The sequence below is a fragment of the Podarcis vaucheri genome (assembly GCF_965113315.1).
Source record: "Podarcis vaucheri genome assembly, chromosome: 17".
Taxonomy (NCBI): domain Eukaryota; kingdom Metazoa; phylum Chordata; class Lepidosauria; order Squamata; family Lacertidae; genus Podarcis; species Podarcis vaucheri.
In genome coordinates, this window is record NC_138755.1 from 21,897,996 (window position 1) to 21,919,432 (window position 21,437).

General features: G+C 43.1%; 1 protein-coding gene across 26 annotated transcripts in view; it reads right to left on the bottom strand.

Annotated features, from left to right (window-relative positions):
* PTPRD (protein tyrosine phosphatase receptor type D) overlaps positions 1–21,437 on the bottom strand; it is a 1,176,641-nt gene that overhangs the window by 9,122 nt on the left and 1,146,082 nt on the right. For all 26 annotated transcript variants that reach the window (XM_082204501.1, XM_082204490.1, XM_082204511.1 and 23 more), the window contains 4 exons: positions 13,837–14,122; positions 12,453–12,631; positions 10,715–10,841; positions 5,784–5,909 (listed from right to left, as the gene is read on the bottom strand). In XM_082204501.1, coding sequence (XP_082060627.1) covers positions 5,784–5,909; positions 10,715–10,841; positions 12,453–12,631; positions 13,837–14,122 — 718 coding nt within the window. The remainder of the gene's footprint in view (positions 1–5,783; positions 5,910–10,714; positions 10,842–12,452; positions 12,632–13,836; positions 14,123–21,437) is intronic.

Here is a 21,437-nt window from a genome sequence, read left to right on the forward strand (position 1 = left end):
CAGCAAAGCCCAATGAAAAATTATAGGCTTGGTTTACCCTGATGCAGACCTATAACTCATCTTGTTCATCTCAAATATTTTAAATAGCAGAGACTTCTCTTTTGCCTGATTAAAGCACTCGGTGGCTAAGTACTACAGTCATGTGGATAATTGTCAAAGACACCGGAGCCATTATTCAGTTTGTAGCATTCTGCCGAGATGTTCTTGAACCACGGAGCGCTTTTGCTTCGTTGAAAGTGCCTTTTACTTAAGAGGAAATGGCCGCAATTTACTTGAAGCGGACATGCAGCAAAGCTTGTGAAACCTGCAATGCCAGCAAGTTACTTCACAAATCGCAATCCCATTCCAACGTCACCCTTTCACTGCGAGCAACTGTGCCAGCAGAAATGTTTAGCGTGGTCACGGTGTACTAATTTTTGTCAACTAAAAAGATCGATGGCATACGTCTCTCTTCTCAAGGTATTTTGGGTTAATAACTTAGTGCCTACTGGCTTTTGAGAAATTCCAGCACTGCGTGTCATGAAAGGCCAGAACAAATATCTATAAAAGACATTTCTATCTTGCTTTAATAACTTACATGTTATTTAAGGCTGACACCAAAAAGACTGTGCAATGGCAGTAAGCTAGCCCCAAAACTGCCTAGAAATCGACTCTGCTCTTACACTACTGGCATGACGAACAGTCTGTCCTGAAATTTAACGAGATGCTCATTTATGGCAGTCACTAAAGGAATGCCAAGAATATATTAACACCTTTAGATTGTATCCTCTGCAGCTACAAAGGAGTTTAGGCTTTTTAGTTACGTCTTCACTGGACAGGCAAAGCAACTACAAAGTATTGCTATTTTCATTGCTTGCAAACAAACACCTTTGGGCAGCTGTCTGATTAAAACAGTTAATTGAGTCCATTCTCTGTCTAGCCCTAAGAACTAGGTGACCATCTGTGTTTCTATCTCTCCATAGATAAAATCAGATGCCTTTGAATGAGGTTCTGCACAGTATAGAAAGTGTTTCTCACAGATATCATTGCTATAGAAGTGCTGTGTGCAACGGCCCCATTTTGTTGACCCTGATCGTTAACACAGGATGCAAGTGCAAAGCAGAAAGTGGGAAGTAGGTAATTATGTGATACATTACACTGTAATTCATATTGGAAGGTAGGAATAAACACAGAGCTACTTTCACCAATCCAGATTCTTCAGTTATTGTTTACGGCTCACAACATTACATTGCTGCTGCCATTTTTGATGTGTGCAAAATAGGAGTCAAAACATCCATAATAAGAAGTATTGATTTTCCTTCTTATAAGTTGAGAGATGGGAATCCTGTTCCTATAGGTGTGCACAGCTTGTCCCTATAGATCTGCGCGTAGACTGTCATGTGGTGCCAGTAACTCCTATAGCAACCTCAAAAGCGCTCGGTAAATAACCCTTCAGGAATCCACAGTACACAAATGTCTGTTTCCTCTTCATGCTCAGTGTTAGAAACCGAGATATGAAAGCTAGGAGCTGTTGTTGTTGTTTAGTCGTTTAGTCGTGTCCGACTCTTCGTGACCGCATGGACCAGAGCACGCCAGGCACTCCTGTCTTCCATTGCCTCCCGCAGTTTGGTCAGACTCATGTTTGTAGCTTCGAGAACACTGTCCAACCATCTCGTCCTCTGTTGTCCTCTTCTCCTTGTGCCCGCCATCTTTCCCAGCATCAGGGTCTTTTCCAGAGAGTCTTCTCTTCTCATGAGGTGGCCAAAGTATTGGAGCCTCAGCTTCACGATCTGTCCTTCCAGTGAGCACTCAGGGCTAATTTCCTTAAGAATGGATACGTTTGATCTTCTTGCAGTCCATGGGACTCTCAAGAATCTCCTCCAGCACCATAATTCAAAAGCATCAATTCTTTGGCGATCAGCCTTCTTTATGGTCCAGCTCTCACTTCCATACATCACTACTGGGAAAACCATAGCTAGGAGCTAAATGGCACCTTAAACCTAGGTTATGGGCGCAACAATGGCATATCTAGGTGTGCTTTTTTTGTAACAAGAATACAAAGCTGAAAATGAATGAACTGCAGCTAAAATATTATGTTCATTTTTCACATGGTCTAGACCTTCCCCTGCCCACCCCCTAATATTTTTAAGAGGGTCTCTTCTTCAGTTTTCAGAGAGTAGCTGGAAGTAGTGGGGGGAGGCAGAAAAAAGTGCCCCTTTCCTTCCACTCTGCAGTTTTAATCTGAAATCTTAGGTGCAGTACTGCACTCAGAGCTCAGAAACTGCTCACCCTAATGAAATTCCCTGTCGCAAAATGTGCCTAGAACAATGGGAGTTTCGAACAGTGTTCATGCTCAGTTCCTGTCTGCATGGGTTTGGCCTCAACTACATTGCACATTTCCACCTAAAACAGTCCACATTTTATTGGATACCAGAATTGGACCTCTCCTCCTTTCTGTTTTGAAAAGAGGAGAGAGAGAGGGAGACATGACCATTCAATTTTGTGGTTGCCTCTCTTTTTCTTCTCTTTTAAATGTGGCAGCCATTTTGTGGTATGCCACACCACCACAGCAGCCATGTTTTAACTGGCACCTGTGTCGCTTCATCAAAATTCCCAATTTCCCAGTGGTCCGAATAGGCTGGCACCTCCTATTTTAGGAAATATATATACATACGACGTGCACAGTTCAACTCAAGGACGAATATCTGCCTTCACAGCTTTATTTTTTAAAAAGAATCAAGCTTGAAACTACTTGGACAATGTCTGCTGGGACCCACCTCCTGGCCAAAGCCAGAATGGGATGCAAAAGAATTTCCAGCAGTTGGGGTAGGGATTCAGTATCCTTCATCATGGTGAACTTCAAGTAACCAAGTCCAAAATGATTTAGGGCTTTAAAGGTCAATGCCAGCACCAAAGTACACCACCAGCTAGTGTAACTGGTGTACTGTGTTATAGTTGCCTGGTGCCCGCCAATATCTGGATGGCTGTATTTTGCAATTTGAAGTTAAAGGCAGGCATGGTACTGGTTCAGCCTGAATGCCAGCTGTAAGTCTGTCCTGTTGGTAACAATGGAAGCAAAAGAGCCTAACTCTGGCTAGAGCAAGCGCAATGACAACTACTATATTAGATTTTGCACTTTCAAACTCGAGTTTCCTATGATTTAACGGCTGGGTTTAGGAACTCTCCCATGTGGCAGCATTCCCTGCGTCCCCACAGTATATCTTCTTTGAGCCAACTTTTAATAGCAGCAGCAAAAAGCAGCAATCCTTTTGAGCTGAGGGAAGGCTCAGAGTTTTAGGAAGCTGAGCTAGAGTTTTTAACGGAGAGACATTTTTGTCCCTTGTACGCGCAACACTCTGTTAGGTTTCTCTAATCAACGTTATTGCTACAGGGCTTCCAAAAATGGAGACGAGTAGGGGGTTTATCCTGCCATCGAGTGTGAAGTGTTACAAATCACAGCTTGAAAATGGCTTGAGCCAGGCCTATAAAAATGTTTATATACAGTTAATCTTATATCAGCACCGAACCTCCGACTCAGCTGTTCAGATAAGGAATGCAAAATGAAAATTAGCCCGTCAGGGTCACGGCCGCGTAGCTCTTCTCTGCAGACAGATTAGAACGCCGAGGAATAAGCTATGCCAGGAATCAAATTATAATGTGTAAACCTTGTCAAGCTTCCCTTAAGAATGCCATTTGCTCTGCAGTTTTTAAATCACACCACATTAACCTTCCAGCTCACACAACCTAAAGGGCTGTTGCAAAACAACAACGTATTTAAAGCCTTAAGTGGAGACAATTCCTTTAAAAAGTATTGGGAGACGATGGATTGAGTAAGGGAAAAGGTGAATAGCATTTTGGTCTTCTGATCAGTTAACTGTGCTCCATTACAAAAAAATCATTGGTTGGATCCAGACTTAAGTAAAGGTAAAGGGACCCCTGACCATTAGGTCCAGTCATGGCTGACTCTGGGGTTGCAGCGCTCATCTCGCTTTATTGGCCGAGGGAGCCGGTGTGCAGCTTCCAGGTCATGTGGCCAGCATGACTAAGCTACTTCTGGCGAACCAGAGCAGCGCACGGAAACGCTGTTTACCTTCCCACTGGAGTGGTACCTATTTATCTACTTGCACTTTGACGTGATTTCGAACTGCTAGGTTGCCAGGAGCAGGGACCAAGCAACGGGAGCTCACCCTGTTGCAGGGATTTGAACCGCCGACCTTCTGATCAGCAAGTCCTAGGCTCTGTGGTTTAACCCACAGCGTAAAATAGTAAAGGTAAAGGTAAAGGTACCCCTGCCCGAGCGGGCCAGTCTTGACAGACTCTGGGGTTTGTGCGCCCATCTCACTCAAGAGGCCGAGGGCCAGCGCTGTCCGGAGACACTTCCGGGTCACGTGGCCAGCGTGACAAAGCTGCATCTGGCGAGCCAGCGCAGCACACGGAACGCCGTTTACCTTCCCGCTGGTAAGCGGTACCTATTTATCTACTTGCACCCGGGGGTGCTTTTGAACTGCTAGGTTGGCAGGCGCTGGGACCGAGCAGCGGGAGCGCACCCCGTCGCGGGGATTCGAACCGCCGACCTTTCGATCGGCAAGCCCTAGGCGCTGAGGCTTTTACCCACAGCGCCACCCGCGTCCCTACAGCGTAAAATAGACACACTCAAATCTGTAGAACTGGCAATTTATGTCTGTTACTTAAATTTGTTAAAGGGTTGGGAATTGTAGATGTGAGGGGTAAACTTCAGTTTCTAGGATTCTTTAGCAGAAAAATGTGTTTTAAATGTATGGGGTATACATAACCATCCAGACCTGCTCTCCCCCTCCTCTTTTGCACAAAGTGAAATACTTGTTCACTTCTATTTTTAAGTAACTTTCATTACCAAGAGATACACAGTTCTTTAGTATCCATTGTTGGCTTGAAAATAGAATCATCAAGGTGGATACAGATCAGGCCTCCTCAACCTCGGCCCTCCAGATGTTTTGAGACTATAATTCCCATCATCCCTGACCACTGGTCCTGCTAGCTAGGGATCATGGGAGTTGTAGGTCAAAAACATCTGGAGGGCCAAGGTTGAGGAAGCCTGATATAGATGGAAAATACAACAAGGAGGCCTCTGTTCCAATGGGAAGCTGGCAGATCTCGGACCAAGGCATAGTTTGGTTGCTGGGTACATCAGGAAACCAAGGGCAGCATACAAGCAAACTGTAAGGATTACTGTTAGCTCAGTTGGACTTAACCCTTCTCCCTCCTCTGTCCCCCTTCCCCTAAAATTCTCCCCAGCTAATTCTCCCTTCGTCTTCTCACTGGCCCAAATAGGACTAATTTAGCCTACTAGCCCTGGTGATCATCTAATGCTTATTGGATGGATTTCCCCCCAAATTGATTTTTGAATTCTGAATTTATTGTTGTTCACGTTTTATACTGTATTTTATGCTTTTTTTGTTGCATCAATTAAGTGTTTTAAATTTGTTGTTAGTCACCCTGAGCCCGGTTTTCGGAACCGGGAAGGACGGGGTATAAATTATTATTATTATTATTATTATTATTATTATTATTATTATTATTATTAACTGCTTGGGGTGTGGGTGTGGAGAAAACCCTAGAATAAATCGGGGGACACACAGGGGGAGGAGGGAAAGTTATGTTGTGCAAGCAAAAATCCTTGTGATGTCTGAGTGATTACAGTAAGTTAGCACAATGTTGAAAACAACCCTGAGCGCTGACATGTGGTTGGAGGGATGGGGGGAAGCAAAGATGTATCACTTTGAAGTAGCAGGCAGCTGGACCTACAGCAGTTCTGCTGAACTTACCCTGGCATCTGTGACCTTGAACTCCCTTAGGATGTACTGCGGCATGTTGTACTCTGCCATGGGATCCACCACAAAGTACTGATACCTGGCTGAGCGCTCCGCTGGCCAATACTGGTGGCATTTTTCCTGCAAGGAGAGGAAATAAGACAATTTGTTTGTTTAGATTTCTATGCCAATCTATCTTCCAAGGAGGTTGGAAAAATCACACTTACCGTTCCTTTCCGTGTATAAGAGCAGATTTTTTAAAATTAAAAAACAATGTTAAAAATTGGAGGTCGTCTTATACACAGATAGTGCATTCGGGGGGACTTGTGATAGGTTTGTGTTGTGAGCCTGAGATTGTCAGCGGCTTGTCAGCGTGTTATTGGTGGCTGCGGCAAGGGCTGTTGATGATTGGGTGTCGCTGCGGCAATAGGGCGGGCTATCGGCGGCTTCTGGCGGCGAGGGGACGCACAATTGGTGGCTGTAGTGGCGCGTGCGAGTGGCAGCATAGTTCATTGCGTGAGCGACTTCCTTCATCCCCCCCCCTTCCCTGACTGGATAGTTTGTTGTTCGGTATGGTGTGCTGAGAGTCGTTTGGAGTTTGTTGAGAGAGCTAGTTAAGATCTGCTTCTGTTCATGTATATACCTCAGGTTACGTACTTAATTCGTTCTGGAGGTCCGTTCTTAACCTGAAACTGTTCTTAACCTGAAGCACCACTTTAGCTAATGGAGCTTCCCATTGCTGCCGCGCCACCAGAGCACACTTTCTGTTCTCATCCTGAAGCAAATTTCTTAACCTATTTCTGGGTTAGCGTAGTCTGTAACCTGAAGCGTATGTAACCTGAAGCGTATGTAACTTGAGGTACCACTGTAACTTGAAGTCTGCTGTAAATAATAAACACCTCTAAGTAACCAAGTTACTGGTAGCAGCATCTCCTTCCTGTCTGCAACTGATTGCTTCCGGAAGTCTGTGTATGCTCTGCTATGTTGAACTGGGTCTGGCTAAGATCCTGCAACAGGTTAAAGTTGCGAAACACCAATAGGGCCATCCTCCCCCCATTTTCTTAATTTGAAGTCCCCCCAAATAGGGGGCGCATTATACACAAAAAATACAGTAGTTATCGAAGGTTGAGCATTTACCAGGGATTTAGCCCCCCCCCCCGAAAACGAGAGGACTTGCTTCTGAATAGATATGCACAGGCTTGCACAGTGAAATGTGCTGGGCAGTGGCGGAGGAAGCCACTTGGGGGCGGGGCCTCGGGAGTCTGCCTGCCTCCCCCCCCCTCAGCAGCCCTACAGCTGGGGGGGGGAGGCAGCAGGTGGACTGTTTGGGCAGCACGGAGCTTGTGCGCATCAGAGACGCATGTCTCGGGCGCGCTGCAGGCCCCGTGGTGAGTGCCACCCGGCATTTTGTCACCCCCCTCAGTGGTAACACCCGGGGTGGCCTGCCCCCACCGCACCCCCTTCCTCCGCCACTGGTGCCAGGACAACCAAGCAAAAGCCCACCCCTTACTCTCTTCATCTGGATTATTGTAACTCGCTCTATGTGGGGCTGCCCTTGAGACTGACCCAGAAACTCCAGCGGGTGCAGAATGCAGCGGCGAGACTCCTTACGGGGTCCTTGCTGCGAGATCACATTCACCCGGTGCTATACCAGCTGCACTGGCTCTTGGTGAAGTACAGGATCAGGTTTAAGGTGCTGGTTTTAACCTTTAAAGCCCTATACAGCCTAGGACAGGGATTTTTTGGCTGTGGCTCCGATCTGGTGGAATGCTCTATCACAAGAGACTAGGGCCCTGCAGGACTTGACATCTTTCCGCAGGGCCTGCAAGACACAGCTGTTCCACCAGGCCTTTGGCCAGGGCACAGCCTGACTCCCTCCTTTGGCAATCTTCACAGAACTCTAGTCCAATGGTTGCCATCAATTTGATTTGAATTAATTTTATAATGAAATGCTTTTAGAATGTTGTATTATTTTATTGTTGTTAGCCGCCCTGAGCCCAGCTTCAGCTGGGGAGAGCGGGATATAAAAATAAAATTATTATTATTATTATTATTATTATTATTATTATTATTATTATTATTATTATCATCATCATCATCCAGCATCTGCTCCCAGTTCTCCCTTGTCCCTCAAAGCTACCGCCAGTCACAGCTCTGCCATTAATTAACAAACTCAAGTACAGTCATACCTCGGGTTACAGACACTTCAGGTTGCTTTTTTTTGGGTTACGGACCCACCGAAACCCGGAAGTACCAGAATGGGTTATTTCCGGGTTTCGGGGGTCGCGCATGTGCAGAAGCACTAAATTGTGCTTTGTGCATGCGCAGAAGCGCCAAATCGCTACCTGCGTGTGTGCAGACATGGCGTTACGGATTGCGAACGTGCATCCCACACTGATCACGTTCGCAACCCGAGCATCCACTGTACTTGAACTACAGCACCTATGTATCTTCACTTCTCACCATCATTCTGCCTTTACCGGGTTTGCTTGAAACAATTCTTTCTAGATGCTGCCCATTTTGTTCTTCATGTTCACAGCTCCTTTCCTCTTTTATCTTGTCCTCTTCTGATAGCTCTTGAACACCATTGCCCTATGACTGCATTCATCTAAATTCTTTCCCCACTTGTCTTGAAGACTCTTTCCTCCTGATTGTGTTGTACACTAAAATTAACAAATGCTTCAGGTATGTAAAGCACTTGGATTTCCCTACTGCTCCCACCCCAACTTTAACACCCATTAGGGTTAGCTCTTAAGGAGCTAACTTTTTAACAACAACCTCGGAAGGCCAGAAATGCAGGGCTTTTGCAAAATGCAGAGAAACTCGTAGTTCTTGCACGGACTCCGGTTGCAAAAGTCTGAAAAGCCCATAGGAATTGGGGTGTGTCCAAATAGCAATGCACATGTTTTATGAGTGTATAATATTGCTCTTTTTGATAATGGATTCATTCGTCTGGCAAATGTCTGAGGAAGCAACATGATAATCAAATACACAGTTTAAGGCTGTGAACAAACTGCCAGAACTGCAAGAGACAGGAAAATAGGTACTGGGCAATTTAAAAAAAAAAAAAGACTTAAAATTAAATTATTAGAAGATTGGCTTAAAAGTTATCATCCATCTATATTTAAAATATAATACTGTGTTTGCTTTTCAAATCATCTAGCCAAAAAATACATATAGCTTTTCAAATAACAAATAATTGCATCTCTATAGTTAAATGGCTTAGCATCTTTACTTCACATAACTCTTACATAGTGGATGAAACACCTCTCTCTCTCTCTGTGTGTGTGTGTGTGTGTACATACTCTCTCTGTGTGTACACATGCTAAAGTTCTTAGAATTATATTTAGACAAGGAACTCTTATTTTTAAAGTACTGACACTGATACCAATATAGCAAAACAAAACATTTTGATATAAAACCAAAGTCTTCTGAAAACAAAACAACAATGTTCTTTTTAAAAGCACTTGAATATTTCCCAGCCAGCTGCAGAACTACTAATATTTTCTCCAGCCATGTATAAAACAGTTAATATTTACACAAATATTGTAGAGATTTATTAGCATTGCAAAGTGATGTGAATTATTTGTTGACTTTCTCAGACCTATAGTTGAAAGAGTTTCCTTTGAATGATCACTTGGCTACAGATTTTAAATATTTTGGAAAGAGCCAGCTCCTGTCACTTTGTACCAATGACCTAAATTTCAACCTGGTTCGCAGCCTGTTGAATTTCCAGAGCTGGTCATAACTTTTCGATTCCTTTGACAAAGGAGATCCACCTGGTCTTTACTCAAAGAACTAGAAGATGTTGCTGTACTTGAATATATGTTTTCTATGTTCTGAAAGTGGCAGGACTCTTGAGGGTAGGCATAACAAAAGCAAATAATTCTTAAATGTCAGTCCTATAATGCCAGTGTCTTGCAGAGAACACTGGGACCTAGTTCTCACAAACATCAGGTGATGAGGTGGTAAACCTTTGTCTGGACTGCACCACTTCTAAGACTGAATGCTCCTTCATTTATTTATTTTTATATGTTTTATATTTATATGTTCCACCCTAGCCTTTTCCCTGCCATGCCTAGTTTTAGGAATACAGTGGTACCTCTGGTTGTGAACGGGATCCATTCCGGAGCCCTGTTCGCAACATGAGCAGAACGCAACCCGCATCTGTGGGTCACGATTCGCCGCTTCTGCACATGTGCGTGATGTCATTTTGAGCGTCTGCGCATGCGTGAGTGGCAAAACGCGGAAGTAACCCTTTCCGGTACTTCCGGGTTGCTGCGGGACGCAACCTGAAAAGATTTAACCTGAAGCAAACGTAACAAGAGGTATGACTGTACATGCATGTTCATGGGGAAGCAGTCCAGGGTGTGAGCCTTTGCCTGCAGACTAAAGAAGTGATGCTGTTAAGACAAAATACAGGCACCTCATCTGATGTTTGTGAGAATTAAGCCACAGGGGCTTGGACTAGTTGACCCTATGGGTTGACTCTACACTTCAGAACATATCCAATAATCCCCTGTCATTATATTGCAGGAGAAGCTCTATAGTCACTGGCTAGGTGCTTTTCAAGGAAAGTCACCCTCCATTATTAATTTTTTCATTGAGGAACCTGGAAACAATGCTTAAGAACTAACACTCTCTATAAACCTTAGCCTATATCCTCGACATGATTGGGAGCTACAGGAAATGCCACTCCCCAGATCGTATGTTGATGCTGTATGTATATGAAGACATGCTAGTTACATACATTTGTAGGTTTTTATTATATGTGTCCTTGAGAATTAGCTTCCTTTCCATTATGACTAGTGAAGACTATTGCCTAGATACCAATAATAGTTGGTCCGGTGTAAGTAATTGCTCTTTTGAATCACTTGCTCTTGCTGCACATCCTATGCCAAACCAATTTTTGACATTGACTGTCTGGAAATGTGCCACATACTTACTCTGCCCATTTCTCGCAGTTTAGTAAGCATGACTACGATGGTTGAATTGTGCTCCCAAAGCATTCTCCAGAAATCTTCCGTTGTTTCTGCCAAAGGTCCCTGTGTAGCGATATAGGCTTTTTGTTGCCTAAGTTTAAAATATAAGGGCAAACATTTACCAATCCAAGCAAGTCAAAGACTCTCTTGTTGAATGTAAACATTCTGCTGAACCATCAACTCTAAGCCATGTACAGCTGTAAATTATTGAACGTAAGCACATTAAAATCATATTAAAGATGGTTTAATCAAACAATAGCATTGTTTTGTTTTTTGGGAAGTTTGTGGAAGAAATTGCACTGTTAATATTGTGATTTATGGCTTTATCTTATTTAAATTTTAATGCAAGTCTAATAGCTCAATTTTGTGAGTTGCAAAAAGCACTTAGGAAACACTTAGTGGTAAAGTTCCATTTTTGCATTCAAGGCTGGCTGTCATACAGTCTATTGAGCTTATGACTTATGGCTCCAAAGCACTTTTTTTTTTGTTAAATCTTCTAATGATGCAAAAGTATCGGGAAAAGTTTTGAAGTCATGAAAAAAGGTGGGAATGTGGCAAGCTGGTTCATTTTCCAAGAAACATGGCCACACTTTCCCCTTCTACAAGTAGAAATCTGCTATTTGCCCACAAAGGCTCGGTCCACACATTTAGTATCTGCATAGTATCTTAAATAACCAGCTGTTGGAGTCCTACTGTTTGTAACTGTGCTGCATTTCTGTACCATCTGTTTGCTGCTTTACTGCCAGCATTTGAGAACAGTGAACTGAAACTTCCATATGTTAGTATCTTAACATGTATTATAGGAAAATCAATCTGTTATTGCTGTGACTTCCCATTTTCAGAAGCAGGCACATGATAATCAAGTAAAACTCTACATGACAGCAGTTTAGGGGAAAGGCCCTTTTGGTATTTTCCCTTTGTGATGGGGAACCCTTTGCAGTGCCTGCTCTGCCTACACTGCTCTGTCAGTGATGGGAAAAGATCTAGGCAAAGTATACCTCTTTTCTCCAATAGCATTAGCCCTACTGATAAGGCAGCGATGCTGAAATGCAATGCAGAGAAAAAGCGACTCTCCCTATGAGAACAGACATTTGACTTTGCTGACTGGTACAGGTAAGGTAAAGGAACCCTGGACGGTTAAGTCCAGTCAAAGATGACTATGGGGTTGTGGCGCTCATCTCGCTTTCAGGCTGATGGAGCCGCCGTTTGTCCACAGACCACTTTCCAGGTGATGTGGCCAGCATGGCTAAACCGCTTCTGGTGCAACGGAACACTGTGACAGAAACCAGAGTGCACGGAAACACCGTTTACCTTCCCGCCACAGCGGTACCTACTTATCTACTTGCACTGGTGTGCTTTCAAACTGCTAGGTTGGCAGGAGCTGGGACAGAGCAACGGAAGCTCACTCCGTTGCGGGGATTTCAAACCGCTGACCTTCCGATCGGCAAGCCCAAGAGGCTCAGTGGTTTAGACCACAGCACCACCCGCCTCCCTCTACTGGTACAGGAAGAAACCATGGTACTACAGCGACTGCCACAATATAGCAAGAAACAGCTGTGTAGCACATTGGGTTGTGTCCAACTGTGTTAGAGCAAACCCACTGAAATTGACCCACTTCTGTCAGTCGATAAAAACTTACTGAATTTGTAAAAAAAGAGCCTTTTTACATTTTACCACACAGAAAAACACTGCCTTTTAGTACCTGTATCCATCGATAAAGCTGGCATTGATATAATCAGACCCTTCTACCCCTCTAATAGGCTGCAAACATATCCTTGTGGATTCATATGGCATAATATTAACAAGGCGATTTTTAAATTTATTACATGGAAGATTGGCACTGATGAATCTTGAAGTGTGAGCTTTAGAGCTGGCTAGCCTCTGTGGAAAGAGAGAAAGAGCATAATTTTGCAATTTAATCAAACCAAACCTTCTTATACAGATAATTTCCTATCACTTCTTCACACGGCACATTGTTAAACTATGGAACATGCTATCACAAGATGTTGCGGTGTTTCTGGCTGGGAAGGCTTTGAAAGGGGGTTAGAGAAATGAATGGATAATAAGGCGATGTCGAACGCTACTAGCTAATGTGGATATGTACTAGCTTCAGGAGTTATGCTCCCAAACACCCTTTGCTGGGGTTGGGGAGTGAGAGGGGCTATTGCAACCTGTGGGCTTCAAACAGGAATCTGGTTAGCCATTGTGAGAACAGAATGCTGGACTGGACAGGCCTTTGCTCTGATCCTGTGGGGGGCATTCTTGTGTCCTTGTCCAATTGTTTGTTGAATCTCACATGCAAAAAAATTACATGTTTCAGAACCCTGCTTTAATGCAACACTAACTCTTTAGAAAACAAACTTATAAAGGTATATTTGGGTCTACCTTTGAAGGTGACCCGGAACCTGCAATTGATCCAGAATGCGGCAGCTAGACTGGTGACTGAGAGTGGCCGCCGGGACCACATAACACCGGTCCTGAGAGATCTGCATTGGCTCCCAGTACGTTTCAGAGCACAATTCAAAGTGTTGGTGCTGACCTTTAAATCCCTAAACGGCCTCGGTTCTGTATACCTGAAGCAGCGTCTCCACCCCCATCGTTCAGCCCGGACATTGAGATCCAGCGCCGAGGGCCTTCTGGCGGTTCCCTCATTGAAAGAAATGAGGTTACATGGAACCAGGCAGAGGGCCTTCTCGGTAGTGGCCCCCGCCCTGTGGAATGCCCTTCCATCATATGTCAAGGAAATAAGCAGCTATCCTATCTTTAAAAGACATCTGAAGGCAGCCCTGTTTAGGGAAGTTTTTAATATTTAATGCTGTATTGTTTTTAACACTCGATTGGCAGCTGCCCAGAGTGGCTGGGGAAACTCAGCCAGATGGGCAGGGTATAAATAATAACTTATTATTATTATACCCCCTAGCAGAACGACTAGAATTTAGACTCTGTTGCTAATCCTTCATAGGGAAATCTACCAAAGCACATTAACTCACCCTAGACCCATTTGGAATCAAGTCTAACTTCCCCCATCACACCCTGGTGTAACAGTTTTCAATGTAAAACTGTGCGGGGAAACCCCCGTTACGTACCTTAAATTCCAGTTCCATTCCTGTGACATTCTCTCCTGCTTCTATCTGTGTCAGCTTCTGAATATATGCATACAGGTTTCTGGCTGGCACTTCGGTATTTCCACATGTCACTGCTTCAAGCAGTGCATCGTGGATAAAGATGTATTGGTCCTCTGTTTGAACCATGTAATTCCTCTGGGCTCTCATTAGTGTTACGTGGCCATAAATATCTACAGTCTTTTCATGCTTTATTCTCTCCAGCATGGCATCTATTACAATGAAACAGCCGGTCCTGCCAACTCCAGCACTAGGGGGAAGAAAAACAAAACACAAGATACGTGTAAGCGATAGAAACATTACGGTACGACATTTCTTGACATACTGTCATGGCAACATACATCATTGCAATTGATCCTGCTTCCCAGTGCCTTTTTCACTAAAAAAGGAAAAGGAAAAAAGCAAGGTACTCATATCTTAATACAAGTGCTGTGTTTGTAAAAATTGACCACCATGGGCAGTTGTTTTTCTTCCCCACATTGGTAAGTACCATCACAAAAAAGCACTACTGCTTCCTAACATACATGCTGGTTCTGCTCATTTTTAGGGTATTTTTTGATAACCAGGTCCCCTTCTCAAATTACCTCAGTCAAGCGAGAATCATTTACCTGTGATGAAGATCTGGGTTGGAAAGTTCCATGAAATTCAACCCATTCACCTCGTTCCAGCATGCAGTTGCTCATGGCACTACTGTTGAATCTCTCACAAAGAAGCCGCTCCCAACACTATGGAAGTACTATGGGGGAAAGCCCTTTGCTTGCAAGTGGCAATGAGTCATAGAATAATAGAAATGTGGAATTGGAAGGATGCAGAAAGCTGCAGAATTTTTCCAGGATGAAGAGGAACCAGCAGTAAGCACCCTTTGCATTTGGTCAGTCAAGCAGCTACAAATACACCTAACAGTAATCTCATCCAGCCCACATTTTACAAGCTTCTCTGCAAGAATATTACAGGGGACTTTGTCAAAAGCCGAACTGAGATCAAGATACACTATGTCCACAGCATTCCCCTTGTAATGCTGTCAGGGAAAGAGAGAGAGAGAGAGAGAGAGAGAGAGAGAGAGAGAGAGAGAGAGAGAGAGAGATTCGCCTGGCGTGACTTGTTTTTGAGAAACTCATGCTGGGTCTTAGTAACCACAGCATCCTCTTCTATGTGCTTAAAGACCAACTGTTTAGTTAACTTGTTCGAGGACCTTTCCTGGTACTGATGTCAAGCTGACTGGTTGGTACTGTCATACGTGTGTCATACGTGTGGAGGAAAACCTTAAACACGTTGCAGAGTTCAGCAGAGCTCCCCCAAATAGACCAGAGGCAATAATACTTCATTCAGCAGAGCTTTACTTGTGCTGAAGGCAAATGAGCGTAATGGTTATCAAATCCAATACAATCAGGATTGGCTCAATCCATACAAAAATCTAGTTGCAGCACTTATTATAACTTAACTCATAATAAGACTAAACCTTAACACTAAAGCATCCTATGTACAGAAACATCACACCAAAAGAAAGAGAGAGAAAGAGAAAAAAGTAAAACTCAGGCTCCTTCTGGCCTATATTTATAGTCAGCATGACTCTGCAGAATAGAGATGAGAGAACTAGTTCAAAGCAGCTTCTCAGAAGGTATAACCCAAACAATCATTAACCCTCCTGCCTCTGCTTCTCTCACACAGAGAAGCTTCTAGTAGCTTCTAGAATTAATCAGAATAGGAAAGATTTTTACACATGAGATCAATACTTTCTGCACTAAGAAATGCAAACTGACAGGTGCTTCTCTCCCCCCCCCCCCCATTTTAAAGATGGGGACAACCTCCAGTCTTCAGGGACCTCCCATGTTCTCCAGGAATTCTCAAAGATTATAGACAGAGCCTCTGAGATCCATAAGCTCCTTTAGTACCTTTCAGCACAGCTCATCAAGCCCTGGAGATCTGAATTCATTTAAAGTAGCTAGGTGTTCCCTTACCACCCTTTTTCCTATAGAATGGTACCTTGGGTTACAAACACTTAACATTTAACACTTCAGGTTACAGACTCCGCTAACCCAGAAGTAGTACCTTGGGTTAAGAACTTTACCTCAGGATGAGAACAGAAATTGCACGCCAGTGACACAGTAGCAGCACGAGGTCCCATTAGCTAAAGTGGTACCTCAGGTTAAGAACGGTTTCAGGTTAAGAACGGACCTCTGGAATGAATTAAGTTCGTAACCAGAGGTACCACTGTATTGGGCTGCAGCTCCCTCCTTTTATCATATGTTCTATTATCACCAGGTTGGGCACTGCTGTCCTTTCGGGTGAAGACAGAGGCAAAGTAGGTATTGAGCAGTTCCACCTTCTCTCTGTCAGCCAATAGCATTTCTCCATCTTCTCCATGCAGAGAACCTCCTACTTGCTTGTTCTTCTTCTTGCTTCAAACATACTTGAAGAAACATTTTTTAAAATTATTTTTAACCTCTCTTGCAAGCCTGAGCTCATTCTGAGCTGTAGCCCACCTACTTGTGTTGGCTACTTGTGTATACTATTCCTTTGTGATTTCCCGTTTTCCATTTCTTATGCTTAAATCACACCTGTAAGCTCCTTAAGCATTTGTGCCTTCACCTTTAAGGAACTCCCATCCATCTTGGACTCCATTCTCTTTGAGTATCTCTGACCATTCAGTTTCACCCAGTAGTTCCTTGAGCTTTTTGAAACCAGCCTTCTTAAAGTGTAGGGTGCATGTCTGACTACACTCATTTTTCCATTGCTTTTGTATCAAGAAAACCAAGAGGACACGATCACTTCCTCCCATGGGTCTCAATACTTCTTGGTCAATCAGTTTCTCCCTGTTGGTGAGGACCAAGTCCCCTTGTTGCTTCTTCCACCTTCTGCGAAATGAAATTGTCAGCGAGGCAATGAAGGCATTTGCTGGACTTTTCAGTCTTGGCAGAATGTGAGTTCCAACAGATATTGTGGTAGTAATTTGCTGTAGGAAGGCATCATCCAAGTCTTTAGCCTGGCTTGGGGGTTTATAGCAGACACTCACAGTAAGATCTCTCTCCTACATTTTTTACCCATATACAGTAGTACCTCAGGTTACAAACCTTTGGGTTACGTGTTTTCAGGTTGCGGACCATGGGAAACCCGGAAGTACCAGAAAAGGTTACTTCTGGGTTTCGCCGCTCACGCATGCACAGAAGCGCCAAATCGCATCACGCGCATGCACAGATTTGATGCTGCAGGTTACGAATGCTGCAAGCTGTGGACATGCCTCCGTCATGGATTATGTCCACAACCCGAGGTTCCACTGTACTCTCAATCTGCCTTTCATGTTGTGGATTTCTTCACAAGTGTACACATCCTTTACATATAATGCGACTCCCCTTCCCTTCCTGTTTGGTCGACTCCTTCTTAACAGATTATACCCCTCCAATTCTACATTCCACTCAGAAGTGTCATCCTACTAGGTGTCAGTAGTGTCTATTAGGTCCTATTTGCTACCCTATACAGTGGTACCTCGCAAGACGAATGCCTTGCAAGACAAAAAAACTCGCTAGACGAAAGGGTTTTTGGTTTTTTGAGTTGCTTCGCAAGACGATTTTCCCTATGGGCTTGCTTCGCAAGACGGAAATGTCTTGCAAGTTTTTCTTAACACCGTTAATACAGTTGCGACTTGACTTCGAGGAGCAACTCATAGAACGTGGTGTGGTAGCCTTTTCTGAGGTTTTTAAAGACTTTGGGGATTTTTGAAGCTTTTCCAAAACTTTCCTGACACCGTGCTTCGCAAGACGAAAAAATCGCAAGACGACAAAACTCGTGGAACGAATTAATTTCGTCTTGCAAGGCACCACTGTATTAAGAGCTCAGATTGGTCTTGCTTGTTTCCCATACTCTGTGCATGAGTACAGAGACAACTGAAACCATGAGTCATTCCCTTTAGCCGGTTTCTGGAGCACCACCTCAGTTTCCTGTGCCTCAGTGAAGCTATTCTCCACGGTAATATTGTTTCCATCCCACTAAAGATTTAGTTTTACACTAATTGGTATATTAGTGTATTTTCAACCTTACCACACATTGCAGGTTTTACTCCAATTAACTAAATAAAACCTAAAAGAAATGAAATATTTGATTCATACTACTGCTGTTGTCTGGCACTGCAACAATTGCTTCCTGGGCTCAGGGCATCTATTTGGTGCCCTGAGCACTGGGCCTTTTTTGAATCTTTCATGAGATTCAGTTCCATGAAAATCTTGTCAAGGGGTGAAAATAAATATGTGTTTGAGAGACTGGGAGAAATGCAGAATATCTGAAAAGACGCTACATAGACACAACATCACCAGGCAAATAGCTGAAACCAGGATCACATGATCCATGATACTCCCAGGGGCTCTCCAATCACCTTTGTTAGTTGACTTCCCTGCAACCTGCTTGAGGCTGAAATCCACGACACAGGAATGTGGCTTTATTACAATTTTCTTCAAAAGTGGCCAATTTAAATCCCACTTTTTATTAAAGTAGGAAAAGCACCTTTTGTATTTGTGATAATAACATCCCTTAAACCAGCTAAACCTGCAAAGACAAAAATATCTGATGTCCCTTTTGTTAACGACTTTAAAAAACGATTTTTCTCCTAACTATATTCAACAAAGCCCACTGACATTTAGTTCAATCAAGAGTGATCAGTCTGCAGTATTGCTTTGTTAACTAAATTAGATAAAGGAATTAATTTGTCTTTTATTTGTATGTGAAATAAATAAATAAATAAATAAAATATAATATATTATATTATTTATACCCCACCCATCTGGCTGGGTTTCCCCAGCCATTCTGGGTGGCTTCCAAAGAATATTAAAATACAATAGTCTATTAAACATTAAAAGCTTCCCTAAACAGGCCTGCCTTCAGATGTCTTTCTAAAAGTCTGGTAGTTGTTTTTCTCTTTGACATCTGGTGGGAGGGCGTTCCACAGAGCGGGTGTTACATATACATGTTACATATACATACATTTTTGTAAGAACCACCAAGGTCAACTAAGCAACCCACATTTCTCTTATCTAGCTCATTATTCTTGGATTCTATTATTAAATGCTTGTTTGGGTAGTTCCGTCCCCGTCCCCCAACCATCACTGCTGTGGTGTGCATGACTTAAACTGAAGGATTAGAATTCTAAAAGAGTAGGAAAGTCTCTTTGATCTTGCAGAGCTGAGCTTGGTGGTATGGTGATAATAACTTCTGTGCATTTTGCTTCCCTCCCTAACTCATTTCTATAGCGCTGAGTCTCAAACATAGCATGAACAGTACAGCTGATAAGCAATCTGTGGGTTATCTAAGCCTTTCCTTGTCTGAGTTGCCAAGCACTGTTCCTTCAAAAGGTACAAACTAAGCCCAAAGCAGTTAAGTTTGTTACGTTTAGCCGGAAAATCTTAGAGCAAAAGAGGGGGCAGGGGGAGATCTGCCTCACCAAATGCTAAACCCTATGGAAGGGGTAGCCTATGTACGGCCCTCCAAATGTTCAGGCACTCCAACTCCCATCAGCCCCATCCAGCATGGCGAATGGTCAAGGATAATGGGAGGTGTAGTCCAAATTGGGTACCAATGCTCTGAGGTCTAAATTTTAAAAACATGCTGATGGCAATTTTCAAGAGTTGTCAGAATGTGGTTTGCATGTGCACAAGCAGTTATAATTCTTTAGTAAAATATAAAAAATTACTTATGCTATGGATGTTTTGGTCTTATCTCATATTTGAAAGCAGGTAACATTATGCATGTATAAGTGTATGGGGGGTATATCTATATGTATGTATGTGTCCCTGTGTGCCTGTGTGTGTGTCTACATTGTTTTCTGCTTGTGTTTTGGCCTGTAGCAGAGGTGGGGAAACTCCAGCCTGTAGGCCAGTTTGGACTGCAAGGCTGTTTTTTAAACACCATGTCCACTAGTTGATCAGCTGACATAATTCTGATGGGTGGGTTATGTCAGCTGATAGGCAGGGGGAATAAGTGCTGCTAAATTTGGCAGGATTGAATGCAAACCCCTTCCTGATACATGAAAGGGATTTGCATTCAACTCCTTGCTAAAATGAAGGGAGGCCTTCATTTTAGCAGGAGGTTCCATGCAAACCCCTTGTAATCTGGAAAGGATCTGCATTGAAACCCCTGTAAAATCAAATACCGGTATTTTCTCTCTCTCCATTTTAGTGAGGTGCTTTGACGTCCCAGCATTAGGACTTTGATGCACCAAATCACCTGATATCGGGAGACTGCGAGGACAAGCCTGGTAAGTTTCTGGTCCACAGATCCAAAAAGGTTCCCTACCCTTGTTCTATAGAATAGGAATGAAAAGTTCATTTGATCAGCTTTCTCTGAAGTATTTAGAGCTTCACAGGACTATTCAATTTGTCTGGTGACGAGTTCTATGAAGCTCAAAAGTTTGCATGCCCTCTACCCCACGAGTTTTGCATCACTTTTGGAAATTAATCTGGCAACTTGAAGGAAAAACAGTTTCGAACATGATAATGCCTGATGCATATTGTTTGAATGGAGACAAGGCTGTTCTCAGGATGGGGGCTTAGGTCATGAATGTCAGCAGCACGTCTACTCAGAAGTAAGTTCCACTGTGTTCAATATAGCAAAGCCCTACAAATGTGAATACACCATTGCAGCTACGGCCAAACAGTTATTCTACTTCTTGTAACAACTTCCTTTCATTCCCTTTACTCAATAAGACTGCTACCAAACTCTAACAGAGTGTGTGTGTGTAATCTTTTTATTTCAGTTAGCAACAGAAATTGCAGTGTTTACAAGCCGAAAGACTATGCAATCCATTAAACAAGCATGCCTACTAGGAAATTGTTATTGCTTCAGTGCTATCATTCATCCAGTTCCAACATTTGTTTTCAATATCTGCAAACACAACTGAGTCAGTCCTGTGAGTTGAAATATGCTTAATGTCCCATGATGTGATACAGCTACAGTATGCAGAAAAGGGAAATTAAGAGGCATTCGGGGGCCATTCCATACTGAAGGCATTGTGTGGTTGTGCTTAGAGATTGGCTTTTCTGATTAATTTGTTGCTATTACAGTGCTGACCCTTAACTGATATTTCAGTGATCTGGCAAGGGAAGCCATTGTAATTACGAGATTTCACAGGCCATTTATTTGGAAGAACAAAGATATTAAAATATGGGCCAAAAATCATTTAGAACATATTTGACATATATCAGGGGATAATCCGATTGAATATTGCGGCTTTGGAATATATAGAGACTGCCATTTATGAGGTTCGAGTACATAAAGCAACTGTGATAAAAACAGAACGAAACAAAAAAAGCTGATGGAAAGGTACAGAGTTTATGGAGAAGTTATATGGTAAATTAAACGACAGTGCCAAAAACAAAAACAGAGCAATTTTGCTAGGAAGATTATTGTGATCAGAAAACAAACTGCACCATTTTCACACAAAAGCAGTGTACTCACAGTAGCTGTACACAGTCAAAGTATTAGAGTTTTATAGGGATAGTCATTCGAATTAAGTAAGTAACATAACCTGCACCATAAGCTACCCAGAACTTATTGAAGAAAGGCGGCGGGGGGGGGGGTAC